A 13,526-nucleotide genomic window follows, 5' to 3' on the forward strand; every position below is an offset into this window, starting at 1 on the left:
CTTACTGATGTTGTTTGCTGCAAAAGTTTTGATTTATTGTAAGCTGCAAGGACCCTGCTTCTCTGCTTCTTTTGAAGTGGTTTACTGTAATCGCAGCACAGATTTAAATGTAAATTTAAGTAAAAAACCTAAAGATTTTTTGAAGAAAATCATGATCTTTAGTCTTCCAGGTACAACTGCCTTGTAATACATACATAATATATAAATGAACCTACAGGCATATATATATATATATATATATATATATATATATATATATATATATATATATATATCTAACGTTCAATATATAGATAGATAGATACCATACAACTACAACTATGCACAACTACACACAACATCCACAACAATACAACAATTTTGTATCTTAAAGTCACCAAGTGGTAAAAGTGACAAGTGGATTGTTTTTCCACTGGCATTTAAGTCCATCAAAACATCACAACAATGCATGATAATCGGCAGTATTTAATTAATTAAATAATTAATTAAATAAATAAATGTACGTTAAACCTTAAAGATGTCACGACTGCTGGCCAATATTACAAAGTTAATCAGTTGGCCTCCGTTTCTGGTCACTGATCTCTTGCACAGAGACACAGAGAGGATATGATCTACTCTTATTATTGATCTACAATCACAGTACAGCTTTACTGTACTTATGTTTACAGGGTGAAACCTGATCCTTGATCTGTGTGAAGTTCATTGCCATGTAATGTGTATGACATGTGTCATGACATGTGTGTATTCATCTTGAATGACCTGAGATAGGTAAGAAAGTGTCACTGTATGTGTGACTGACATATGTCGTTAGCTGTGTAATGCAGTAAGGTTCAGTGGGTGTGTGTGTGTGTGTGTGTGTGTGCGTGCGTGCGTGCGTGCGTGCCTGCGTGCGTGCGTGTGTGTTTGTGTGTGTGTGTGTGGTACAGCTTGTGGTCATGTACACAAGTGGATAGGGCTGCAGGCATCATATTTCACCCAGTACCTGTGAGCAATGTGATACTGCAGTGTACCTGTGTTTGTGTGTGTGTGTGTGTTTGTGTGTGTGATAGCCCCAGGTCCTGTTCCAGAGCAACGATCACACACAGAGAGACAGCGGCAGAGAGGCAAACTGCGTCTAACAACTACCGAAGCATTCAGAGCTTCTTACAGGATGTAACCTTTTAAGAATTTTCTGTGGTCTTGCTTAGCGTCAACAGGGGAGAATGGAGATCAGAATAAAGTGATGCTCTGGATTTGGATCCAGGCTTTTTCAGCGACTGCTTTGCTGAATAATTCATCCCTCCGTTCGTGACTGGTTGAAAATGAGGAAGGCAGTGCTGATGGTTTGGATCTGCCTTTTGGTGCGAGGTCAGTTCTGCATGATGGATCATATATGGTTTGATCTTTATATCTGACTGATATTGTAAAGCCAACTCTGACTTGGTTTCTGCTCTTGTCTCTGCAATTCCCTGACATTTTGTCTTTTGTAACCTTTGCTGCTGTAACAACACTTTGCTCTCCGCTTGCCCCCTCAGTGTCCCATGGTGCTCAGGGTCATTATGCCCGAAAACTTCTGGCTGACCTGATGGAGGACTACTCCAATGCTTTGAGGCCAGTGGACGAAACAGACAAAGCCCTCAATGTCTCCCTGCAGATCACCCTGTCACAGATCAAAGATATGGTTAGTAGAGAGGAAACTCAGATACATTTCATTACTCAGCATAGATTTAGAGGTATTAAAATGCATATACAACCATTTACAAGAATCTCTTCAGATTGGTCTTTAAGTTGTTGCACCCTGGCTGACAATATCGCATATTCTGTACCTTCTTGTTCCAACACTTCATTTAAGCTATAGGACACCTACACTGAATGAAATATACAAATCCAAGACACAACATGTAAAGCTGGGTTTACCTGTGGCTGCTTCAGACTTTAAGAGGATAAATCTCTAACTGCCAAATGATTAAGGTGGTTATAGGAAAACAGAGATCAAAATCTGTTGTTGTTTATGGCTGACTTCAAACTGCCACAGATTCAAGATTTAAAGATTAAAAATGCAAAGGTTTTATTTGTCACATGCTCATAGAATACGTGAAGTAAAATCCAGAGTGACATACTCTTTTCTTTGTAAAATTAGATTTATTTCTCAATATATACACACATAAATGAAATACATGAAATATAAATAAACATTAATTTTCACCAATTGAAACTTCAACAATATGATCAGCGCCTTTGCAGGGTGGCATACACTGTCTGTGCTAAAAAGGCTGAAATAAGGAATAGACATTAGAATAAGAGTAAAAACAATAATTAAGAATTATTAGGTCACGTTTTCTAGTATCAAAGGTAAGCAGAGACTGACAGAACCACGTTGACAAGGAATATAAATTAAGTTATATATTAAGTTAGTTAGAGAGCTAAATTAGAGTGCTACTGTATGGCCAATGCAACCAAGGCTTAAAAGAGTATTCCAGCATTTCAGTACTGCACTTCATTAAGTATTGGTCTTGCGAAGAAATATTTAAAAAAAGAAAGGTCAGAATAAATGCAGCAGAGGCCAAGAATTTCCATCTACCTCCAAAAACATTGGGTCCCACACTTGAGTCCCTTTATGCAACTCTATCGCCTGTTTTGTTAGATCCTCCCTGACTGGTTAACTTCCAGTTTGTAACTCAAGCTTTCAGTTACATATCTGCAGTCTCCGTTCTGAGCTGAGATACCTGGGTGATGTCACTTGAGTCAGACTTTGACAGAGATCTTCTAGAGCCACAGGCTGTGTAGTCCTCCCAGTCACTAATGAATTAACATGTAAATCGGTGGAGTGCCCCTTTAATGTGCTCATGGTTAAGAGCTACATAGTCTATATCCTTTGCGTTCCACTTCCGGGATTTCTCCGGTGCTGCAGGAAATTCCGCCGGATGCATGTATTTTCCGTTTTCTTCCGCTTTCTTTGTGGTGGATTTATGAAGACTATTGGTGACTGCTCCTCAGATCTCTACATGGTAAATTGAGACAGCTAGCTAGACTATCTGTCCAATCTGAGTTTTCTCTTGCACAACTATTTTGCAGCGGCTCTGTGCAGAGTTTAGCACTGCCCATGATGATTCTGATTGGTTTAAAGAAATGCCATTAAACCAGAGCACGTTTTCCTCCCATCCCTGAATGCTATGTGGAGTAGCCAGACCTTCCTTCAGCGCGCTTTGGAGGAGGTTCTGTCAAAGTGAGATTAAGATACAGAACAAATGTTTGGCTCTCACACTGTACAAAATGCTGCCTTCAGTCTTCTGTTCCTGTAGAGACCACCAGAGGCCAGCATTGAATAGCATTGTACTGGAGTAAAAGGAATGGGCTAGTGGCCAGGTTAGCTCAGTTGGTAGAGCAGGCGCACACATATAGAGGTTTACTCCTCGACACAGTAGCCACGGGTTTGACTCTGACCTGCGGCCCTTTGCTGCATATCATTCCCCCTCTCTCTCCCCTTTCATGTCTTCATCTGTCCTGTGGAAATAAAGGCCTAAAATGCCCCAAAAAAAAATCTTTAAAAGAATGGGCTGCATCGAGTCTGAATGTGAATCTGTCAGTCTGTCAGAATTAGTTATTCAGGAACTTGATGTTACCTATCTCTCTTTTTCAATGTCTTTGTGTGTGTGTAGGATGAGAGGAACCAGGTGTTAACCACGTACCTGTGGATCAGGCTGGTCTGGTATGACGCCTACCTGAAGTGGAACAAGGAGGACTATGATGACCTTGAGATGATCAACATCCCCAGCGATCTGGTTTGGAAGCCGGACATCGTCCTCTACAACAAGTCAGTAACAAGAGACAGCTCACAGTGCACCTATAATGCAGCAGTGTGTGTTTCTGATAGTTGTTTAGTTTCCTCTGTATGTCTGTGTAGGGCAGATGAGGACTCTTCAGGTGAATCCAGCACTAATGTGAAGCTGCGGTATAACGGAGAGATTGTCTGGGACTCTCCAGCCATCACAAAGAGCACATGCGTGGTGGATGTCTCCTACTTCCCCTTCGACTGGCAGCAATGCAAACTCACCTTTGGCTCCTGGACCTACAATGGCAACCAGGTGTGTTTAAGAAGGGGGGTGACAGGGGTGAATGAGACAGGGATCACACTTTCTATCTAGTTTGAATCAGTTAATATTCTGAGTTTAAGACTGTCTATTATTTAGAAGGCTGTAAATGCTTAAGTCTAATGAATCAACTCGATCGTGACTGTTCCTGAGAGGAATACCCCCCTAAAAGTGATATTCTGCCCACACTCATGACCTTCAAATGCAGCTTCTAAAATATTGGTATGGTATGTTTGCTTATTAAAAGGTGATGATATGTTAATGTTGTGTTCACAATTTGTTTATGCTGCCCCCAAGTGACCAAGAAATCAGTTATTGCAGGTTTAAATCACTTTCAAACTTTGAGGTTTCAAGGAGGGCCTCTCTCTCTAAAAATATTAACAGTGTGTCATTTTCAACCATGTTTAGTACATGTTAACTCAAAGATTCGTAGAAAAAATATAAACGTTGGAGGCCATTAATTGGCACCCAAAGTCCTTGAATTCCATTCTGCAGTTAGCATCTTATAGCCATGGCAAAACGAAAACAAGGCAGTTTAATTAATTTTGGTTGTACTAAGAAATTGTGTAGCGATGACGTTAATAGCACGACCGATTCACCTGCTGCAAGCCCTGTTGGCACACCTCCCGCCAGGGTGACAACGCAAGAAGCTGAAGAATATAATGTCCTCTCTGGCTGAAAATGATGGTGTTAACAACTCGTCAGAGGCCGGTCAAGATCCTAACCCCTCTTGTTCCTCTCTCCTGTTAAATTGGAACAGCCAGCAGTGGAGAGACCGGAAGAGCTGATAAACATGGCTGTTTGTTAACCCTTGTGTCGTCTTTAACCCTTGAGAGAGATCATCTATTGATTGATGGAATAGCTGAAAGTATAACGCCTTTGCATCTTGAGCAACACGCATCCTTTGGTTTTATTCAGAATAGATGCAAGTAACAGCTGCATGTTTTTCACTTCACCTTTTCACATTTTTTGTTGTTTATTTTCAGGCTGGAAGCAATTCCAGGTGCAACTCCCAATGCCAATACACTTTTGTTTGCAGAGTAAAGTTGAAACTCAAACAGAACATGTTAGAGACCGTTTTCCCTGCAGGGAGAAGACAATCTAAAACCTAAGTGTTGCTCCTCCAAAAGGCCTCAGGCAATACTGTACAGTCTGCACAGACTGTGGACACTTTGTTCAAATGCTAACACGCTGCTGGCAAAACAGTTAAGGATGGAAGCTTGGGTAGCACTGTATCTGTTTATCTATCTATCTCTTAGCCCTGGTAATCAGTACGGGTTGCAATATTTTTAACTACGGTGGTGAAAGCATGACCCACACTACTCTGATTGGCGAACCCTGGTAGGTGGTTTTTACCCTAACCTTAACCAGTCTTACTCCTTATGCCCAAACCTAACCAACCGAACCAATCAGAGGGAGATTAGGGCGGGTCATGACTTCGCCATCCTGGGGGGAAAAAAAGACATACAGGTTATGTCCCACCATCTTACTTACTACCTGTTATTGGCCTTAGTTCATGAATAAAAAATAACTTCTTGTTTTTAAACTATATGTGGGGAATTCTGGTTGTTAGTTTCTGCATCCACATGACATTAGCATATTTGCACGTGTTAATACCCACAATGTGTGTCTTCTACACAGGTGGACATCAGTTTGGGGATGGACAGTGGGGACCTGTCCGACTTTGTGGAGAACGTGGAGTGGGAGTGTCACGGCATGCCGGCAGTTAGAAACGTCATGATGTACGGCTGCTGTTCCGACCCTTACACTGAAATCACCTATACCCTGCTCCTGAAGCGGCGCTCCTCTTTCTACATCTTCAACTTGCTCCTGCCCTGCTTCCTCATCTCGTTCCTGGCCCCGCTGGGCTTCTACTTGCCGGCCGACTCAGGGGAGAAAGTTTCCCTCGGTGTCACAGTGCTGCTGGCGCTCACTGTGTTCCAGTTGTTGGTGGCTGAGAGCATGCCTCCTGCAGAGAGCATGCCCTATATAGGTTGGAACTATTCTCTCTGCATTTAGTTTTGCCTCATTATTGAACTATTTAAACTATATACTATATAAAGTCCACATTATGAGACTAGATTGACTAGATTGACTAGACTAGACTAGATTTTGGACTTAGTGTCTCATATGTTTGACTCAATTTTGACTAAGCAAGGCAAACGTTTGACTTATCATGTCCATAATGTTGACTTACCATGAGTATATTTATTATGAGTTACTTTTCATCCATTTTCCTGGCACAAATGGGCATCCATATACAACTCAATAATGCAACTTGTAGACTAAATTGGCTGTTAAATAGGTTGATATGTCTATTTTTAAAGATCTAGGACAACAGATTTCCATGGCATGCCTTTCCAGATCATTGCTGATGAAGTGAATGTTCAGTCTCGTAGTCTACACATTAGGGCTGCTATGTATGCGTTGCCTTTCTTCTTCATAAATCTGTCCTGTCATTTGTCCTCTCTTCTAGGTAAGTATTACATAGCCACGATGACTATGATCACGGCCTCCACCTCTCTCACCATCTTCATCATGAACATTCATTTCTGTGGTGCTGAGGCCAAGCCGGTCCCTCACTGGGCTAAGGTGCTCATCATAGACTACATGTCCAAAATCTTCTTCGTCTATGAGGTGGGGGAGAACTGCACCACGGCGGAGAGTGAGAGGACCCCGCTGTACCCCGAGAAACCTGTGAACGATCAGTGCAGCTACAACGATGACCATTTCCATGACTACCATCACGACAGCGACCCGTACAAGTACAGCAACGGCCACGGTGTGGATCATCACAAAGGCCAGGCAAACGGCAATGCCAACAATAGCCGTCACCATTACAACCACGCTTCCAGACTGGAGAGGGGCGAGGGGAAGCAAGACCCCAGACAGCACTACCACCACATCAGGAGGGATGAACTGGACTACCAGGCCCCCCACCATCCACAAAACCTCAAGCACCTGAACGGAGGGCTGAAGGATAAGGTCTTCTATCCCACGGAGAAACATCAAGTCCCAGCCTGCGCCGGCTGCTGCCCCTGCCTCCAACATAAACAGGTGCATCACCACAGCATCTCCATTTACTCACTTTACCCATTTATCTGATTACTCCTCTTCTTCTAAAGTTTCTTTAAGTGCTTGCTTTAATTTCTTCTATCTGTCTCTTCCTCAGGTGGTGAAGAACATCCAGTACATTGCCAACTGCTTCCGCGAGCAGAAAGCTAATTGTGTCAAGGCAGCAGAGTGGAAGAAGGTTGCAAAGGTGATGGATAGGTTTTTCATGTGGATCTTCTTTATCATGGTGTTCCTCATGAGCGTCCTCATCATCGCCAAGGCATCCTGACAGCCTCCTTCCTCATCATCTTTTTACCACCATGATAACATTCATTCTCCGTCAATGATGGACCTCATGATTCACCTAATTTTTGCTTTAATGCAACTATTTTATAAGTGTGTCAGTATTGTACTGTATTGTAGTGTGTGTGTGTGTGTGTGTGTGTGTGTGTGTGTGTGTGTGTGTGTGTGTGTGTGTGTGTATGCGTGTGTGCGTGTGTGTGTGTGTGTGTGTGGGCAGTTGTGTAGGTTCATTGTTGTTTTGTGCTTTGACATAAAGAGGACAAGGTCACTGCACACAAATTATCCATTTAACCACACACACACACAAACACAGAAATTCATCAAAGCCTCCCGGTTTGTTAACGTCAGGTGTGCTTGCATGTGTGACAGAGCAGTAGAGCGGTAAGACAATCTAGGCCTCGCTTGAACATGCATGGCCTCTTCATTATGGATTAGCTTACAGCGTGACATCCAGCTATAGGCATTACATTACTTACAATACGTTTTAGGCAACCAGATGAGGCTATTTTCCAGAGTTCGTTACAATAAGAGCACCAGCAGATTAACCTTAAATACTTATGAAACAACCTTTTGGTGTTTTTCTGGTCTAAGTGTTAAGAAATTGGTTTACATAAATTGTGAAATACTTCTATGTGAAACTTGAAGAGAAAGCGTGAATGTTTACCTTTCTAATTAACTTTTTAATGTGATGTTTGGACCTTAAAGGCTACCCCCAGAGCGTGAACAGTGGATGTGCTGTACCTTTTGTCTAACTTAGGCTTTGCTTATTGGTCCAGTAAAAAATAAAACCTTTGATAACTTGTTATTAAATATGGTTTTGCTCCCTGTCACAGCAGTTTGCGTTATAGTACGAATCTAATTTGCTATACATGATGTATGCACACACTTTCAAAACTTTTATTTTTTACATTTGTTTCTTTTGCATACAAAATCTCTTTTCATTGCTTCATACATTTTCTGTGAAATCATTGGTTTCGCATACACAGGAATTCATTTCCCTCAATCTGTTTAGAAAGATGAACTAATAACCACTATCAATAGTGTGAATGCACACTATTAGCAGGAATCCATTAGCACCTTCAATGGCAGAGAGGTTAGAGTTGTGGTAGAATTTTTAGCTTACACACTCATGCTCTAAATTGAGACTAGTAGTACCCTAAGGCATATTCAAGTCAAAGGTTAAAGCCCAACATGTTCAATTTGGAAACACTTGTAGACCAGGGGTCCGTTTCAGAAAGCAGGTTTAGTGAAAACTCTGAGTTTGTTAACCCTGAGGGAAACTCTGAGTTTTCCGTTTCAGAAAAAGAGGTTAATCAAACCTGAGAGAGAGGGGTAACTCCAGCCCGTTTCAGAAAGAGAGGTAACTTAACCTCAGAGTCAGTAACTATGGTAACTGAGCCTGTGAACCTGGTCAGGAGCTGGTTTTCTTCAAGAAACCTCGAGTTTCTCTCAGTCTCCTCCCTCTGACACAGCGCGCATTCATTCCCTCATTCATTCATTCAGTCTGTATCAGGTGCATTTTAACTCAGTTTGTTATCTGCATGAATTAATAACAGTGTTGGTTTATTAACCATGTTAGGCAGACTATAAAATGTTTTTGTTCCGAACATGGCATTTCCTTGTGTCGACGATCACGTTGATGAAGAAGCTGTTTTACTCCGCAGGGAGTTAAACATATGTCGGAAGATGATATTGAGGCCTAGCCTGACAAGCCAGACCCACATCAAGATGTTGGGTCTGGGTACTCACCACTGACAGGGCTCAATCCGAGGGGCGGGATAAACGGTTGTCTTTCAAATTCCCTCTGCACGTAATAGGTTAACGCTACAACCAACCAGAGCAACAAAGAAGGTAGCGAAGCTAGTTGATAGATTAAACTTTTGCCGTATCTGGTCGGCAAAACTCCGAAACACATCTTGCTTTTTTAAGAATGATTTGTCGTTCTTTATTCTTTTCCCAAAGAAAAGCTTAACTCCAAGTCTTCCAGAAGCTGCTAGGGTGCGTCTAGATTTCTAGGCTAATCGAAGCCCCGACTATAGATGCATTTTCATTTCCAGATAACCTACAGTGAGGAAAATAAGTATTTGAACACCCTGCTATTTTGCAAGTTCTCCCACTTAGAAATCATGGAGGGGTCTGAAATTGTCATCGTAGGTCCACTGTGAGAGACAAAAAAAAAAAAAAAAAAAAAATCCAGAAATCACAATGTATGATTTTTTAACTATTTATTTGTATGATACAGCTGCAAATAAGTATTTGAACACCTGAGAAAATCAATGTTAATATTTGGTACAGTAGCCTTTGTTTGCAAGTACAGAGGTCAAACGTTTCCTGTAGTTTTTCACCAGGTTTGCACACACTGGAGGAGGGATTCTGGCCCACTCCTCCACACAGATCTTCTCTGGATCAGTCAGATTTCTGGGCTGTCGCTGAGAAACAGAGTTTGAGCTCCCTCCAAAGATTCTCTATTGGGTTTAGGTCTGGAGACTGGCTAGGCCACGCTAGAACCTTGATATGCTTCTTACAGAGCCACTCCTTGGTTATCCTGGCTGTGTGCTTCGGGTCATTGTCATGTTGGAAGACCCAGCCTCGACCCATCTTCAATGCTCTAACTGAGGGAAGGAGGTTGTTCCCCAAAATCTCGCAATACATGGCCCCGGTCATCCTCTCCTTAATACAGTGCAGTCGCCCTGTCCCATGTGCAGAGAAACACCCCCAAAGCATGATGCTACCACCCCCATGCTTCACAGTAGGGATGGTACTCATCATTCTTCTTCCTCCAAACACGGTTAGTGGAATTATGACCAAAAAGTTCTATTTTGGTCTCATCTGACCACATGACTTTCTCCCATGACTCTTCTGGATCATCCAAATGGTCATTGGCAAACTTAAGACGGGCCTTGACATGTGCTGGTTTAAGCAGGGGAACCTTACGTGCCGTGCATGATTTCAAACCATGACGTCTTAGTGTATTACCAACAGTAACCTTGGAAACGGTGGTCCCAGCTCTTTTCAGGTCATTGACCAGCTCCTCCCGTGTAGTTCTGGGCTGATTTCTCACCTTTCTTAGGATCATTGAGACCCCACGAGGTGAGATCTTGCATGGAGCCCCAGTCCGAGGGAGATTGACAGTCATGTTTAGCTTCTTCCATTTTCTAATGATTGCTCCAACAGTGGACCTTTTTTCACCAAGCTGCTTGGCAATTTCCCCGTAGCCCTTTCCAGCCTTGTGAAGGTGTACAATGTTGTCTCTAGTGTCTTTGGACAGCTCTTTGGTCTTGGCCATGTTAGTAGTTGGATTCTTACTGATTTTATGGGGTGGACAGGTGTCTTTATGCAGCTAACGACCTCAAACAGGTGCATCTAATTTAGGATAATAAATGGAGTGGAGGTGGACATTTTAAAGGCAGACTAACAGGTCTTTGAGGGTCAGAATTCTAGCTCATAGACAGGTGTTCAAATACTTATTTGCAGCTGTATCATACAAATAAATAGTTACAAAATCATATATTGTGATTTCTGGATTTTATTTTTTTAGATTATGTCTCTCACAGTGGACATGCACCTATGATGACAATTTCAGACCCCTCCATGATTTCCAAGTGGGAGAACTTGCAAAATAGCAGGGTGTTCAAATACTTATTTTCCTCACTGTATAAGCGGTATCGTTTTCTTCCTAGTCTATCAGTTATGTAGCCTACATAACCTTATCGGTCCTCATATCACTAACGTCACCCATTGTGGACATGCTCTACATCCCAGCACATTATTTGTGTCGCATTATGTTTTTTTGCAGTTTTCTTTACAACATTGTTGATGCGGATTGGTAAAGCCACTGTATAGTCTACAGAGCCATCAGAAAAGTGTGCCTCGCTCTGAAACGTGTTTTAAACGTTTACGTAGAGTTCCCTGGACACAAACTAGTAAGAGACATTAAAAAGAAATAAATGATTGTAAATCCAATATTGTGTTTTAACCCAAACCTAACCCTAACCATAACCAGTGCCTCCCAACGGTGCCTTCCAGGCAGCAAAAAACACAGATAAACGAAACGGACCCCTGGCCCCCTGGCCATATGTCAACTCTGGGTCTTTAGAGTTGAGGGAGACTGAGCAGCTGTATGATAAGAAGGATTGGGCCTGTGTGTCTCTGTCTCTGAAGGTCCCTGGAATTAGATAACATCCAGACACACAGACACTGTTGAATAAACCCACAGACCTAAGGATATAGGCTTTACTGCGGTATGGTCCGGCTGACATTGTTTTCAGTCTGTGCTGAGGTGTTTGGATTCATGGGTTCATATTTGTTCACAGCGTAATGTCTTTGTTTGCATTGAAGGTTCAGCTACACCTCCAGCATGAGTTCAGTACTCACTGGAAAAAGTTGAGATGGCACTACACAACACTAGATTGTGGTTCCGTACTGCTTAATCCTAAATCTCCTCCATTTAGATTTAATTAAATGCTTTTGTGTAAGTCATCAATGTCTCCTGAACTTCTTCGTGTATCCAGAGTTGAGCTGCTCCTGAGTTTCTTCATAACAACAACAGGCAGATATATATTTTCAGGAAAACTGAAATGTATATAATCATTGCAATCATATAAGCCATGATTAAGAGGACACGCATGCACGCATGCACGCATGCACACACACAGACACAGACACACACACACACACACACACACACACACACACACACACACACACACACACACACACACACACACACACACACACACACACACACACACACACACACAAAGCTCTAAACACAGTTCAGCAGTACAACAGGCAGATGGGTGAACCTGGCTTAGTTTCTTTAGAGATTTCAATGTCCCCCCACCTCTTGAATGCAGATATGCTATAAGCATAGATGATTCAGTTGCTGACTTACTGAGTGAGTGAATGAACTCCATGCATAACAAAGTAAACATGTAAGTGCATTTACACACAGTACATTTATTTTTTGAATAGACAGCTTAATGATACCAAGAGACATAAACTACAGAGACTCTGTGAAGTGTTATCAGACCCTTTTAGGCTTTAAGATGTAGTAGTTTCAGTAGATTCAATTAATAAAGTCACAACAAAAGAGAATAATACAGTAATAGTAACACAATCATCCATTTAAAATCCACTCTTAATTATTAATGCTATTGCTCTTGTGTCTGTGGCACAAAGAATTGACACCAGACTGGTTGACGTCTCATGGAAACAATCAATAACTTGTCTGATAGATAGCATCACACAGACTGACCTCTGCCTCTGTCTAGTGGAGTGCATAAACAACTATTGTATGGATTGCCATGGAATTTTGTACACACTTCCATGTCCCCCTAAAAAAGAAGAGTAATAACTTTGGTGATCCTTGGACTTTTCCTCTAGCACCACCATTAGGTCAATATTTCCAATACTTTGGTTTGTGCCCTGCCAAACTAATGCCATTCCCATTAGCCTTAGCTGTACTTTGGGTTTAGTGCTAATTAACAAATGTTAGCATGCTAACACGCTGAACTAAGATGGTGAACGTTATACCTGCTTAGTGCTTGTCAGCGTGTTAGCATGTTGACAATAGCATTTGGCTCAAAACACTGCTGTGCCAAAGTACAGCTTCATAGAGCTGCTAGCATGACTGTAGACTTTCAGTCTTGTTGTATGATCAGAGCCAGTTTGTCTGGTCTGTGTGACACTGCCAGAAGAGTGCCTAGTTTATTGGTCCTTGGTGGTTCCTAAACAACATCTAATCACTTTTAAGATAAAGAGACCTAACAATCAAATGACTAGTCTTGTTGGACTTTGATCCAACTGCTCCTCATGTACAGTACCTCAGCCTGCTTTCCAGATCTTTGCCTCTGCTGGAAGCTGGATGGCCTCTTGCTGCAGTGTGTATACTCAGAGATAAGATCTGCTGATGTACAGAGACAGACTATTGTCTCACATGTTCTTCAGACTGATTAGAAACACGGTGGTAGTGATGGTTAGAGTTCAGAGGAGTTTTACGTGTCATAGGGCCAGACACACCCACAATGTTGGGATCTATATAGCGATGCGCTGTTCTCTTTTGTTCTCACTTTATGGAGGAGAGTGCCCAGAAACAGC

At 42.0% G+C, this 13,526-nt stretch overlaps 1 protein-coding gene across 1 annotated transcript; it reads left to right on the forward strand.

The window, feature by feature from the left end:
* Positions 1–1,301: 1,301 nt before the first annotated feature.
* On the forward strand, positions 1,302–7,413 carry chrna9a (cholinergic receptor, nicotinic, alpha 9a). The gene is made up of 7 exons (XM_028566567.1): positions 1,302–1,347; positions 1,515–1,660; positions 3,639–3,793; positions 3,884–4,064; positions 5,712–6,063; positions 6,547–7,127; positions 7,243–7,413. Exons 1-7 carry the CDS (start codon positions 1,302–1,304, stop codon positions 7,411–7,413), a joined length of 1,632 nt encoding a protein of 543 aa, XP_028422368.1.
* Positions 7,414–13,526: the final 6,113 nt, after the last annotated feature.

The sequence above is a fragment of the Perca flavescens genome, chromosome 2 (genome assembly GCF_004354835.1).
Source record: "Perca flavescens isolate YP-PL-M2 chromosome 2, PFLA_1.0, whole genome shotgun sequence".
Lineage (NCBI taxonomy): Eukaryota > Metazoa > Chordata > Actinopteri > Perciformes > Percidae > Perca > Perca flavescens.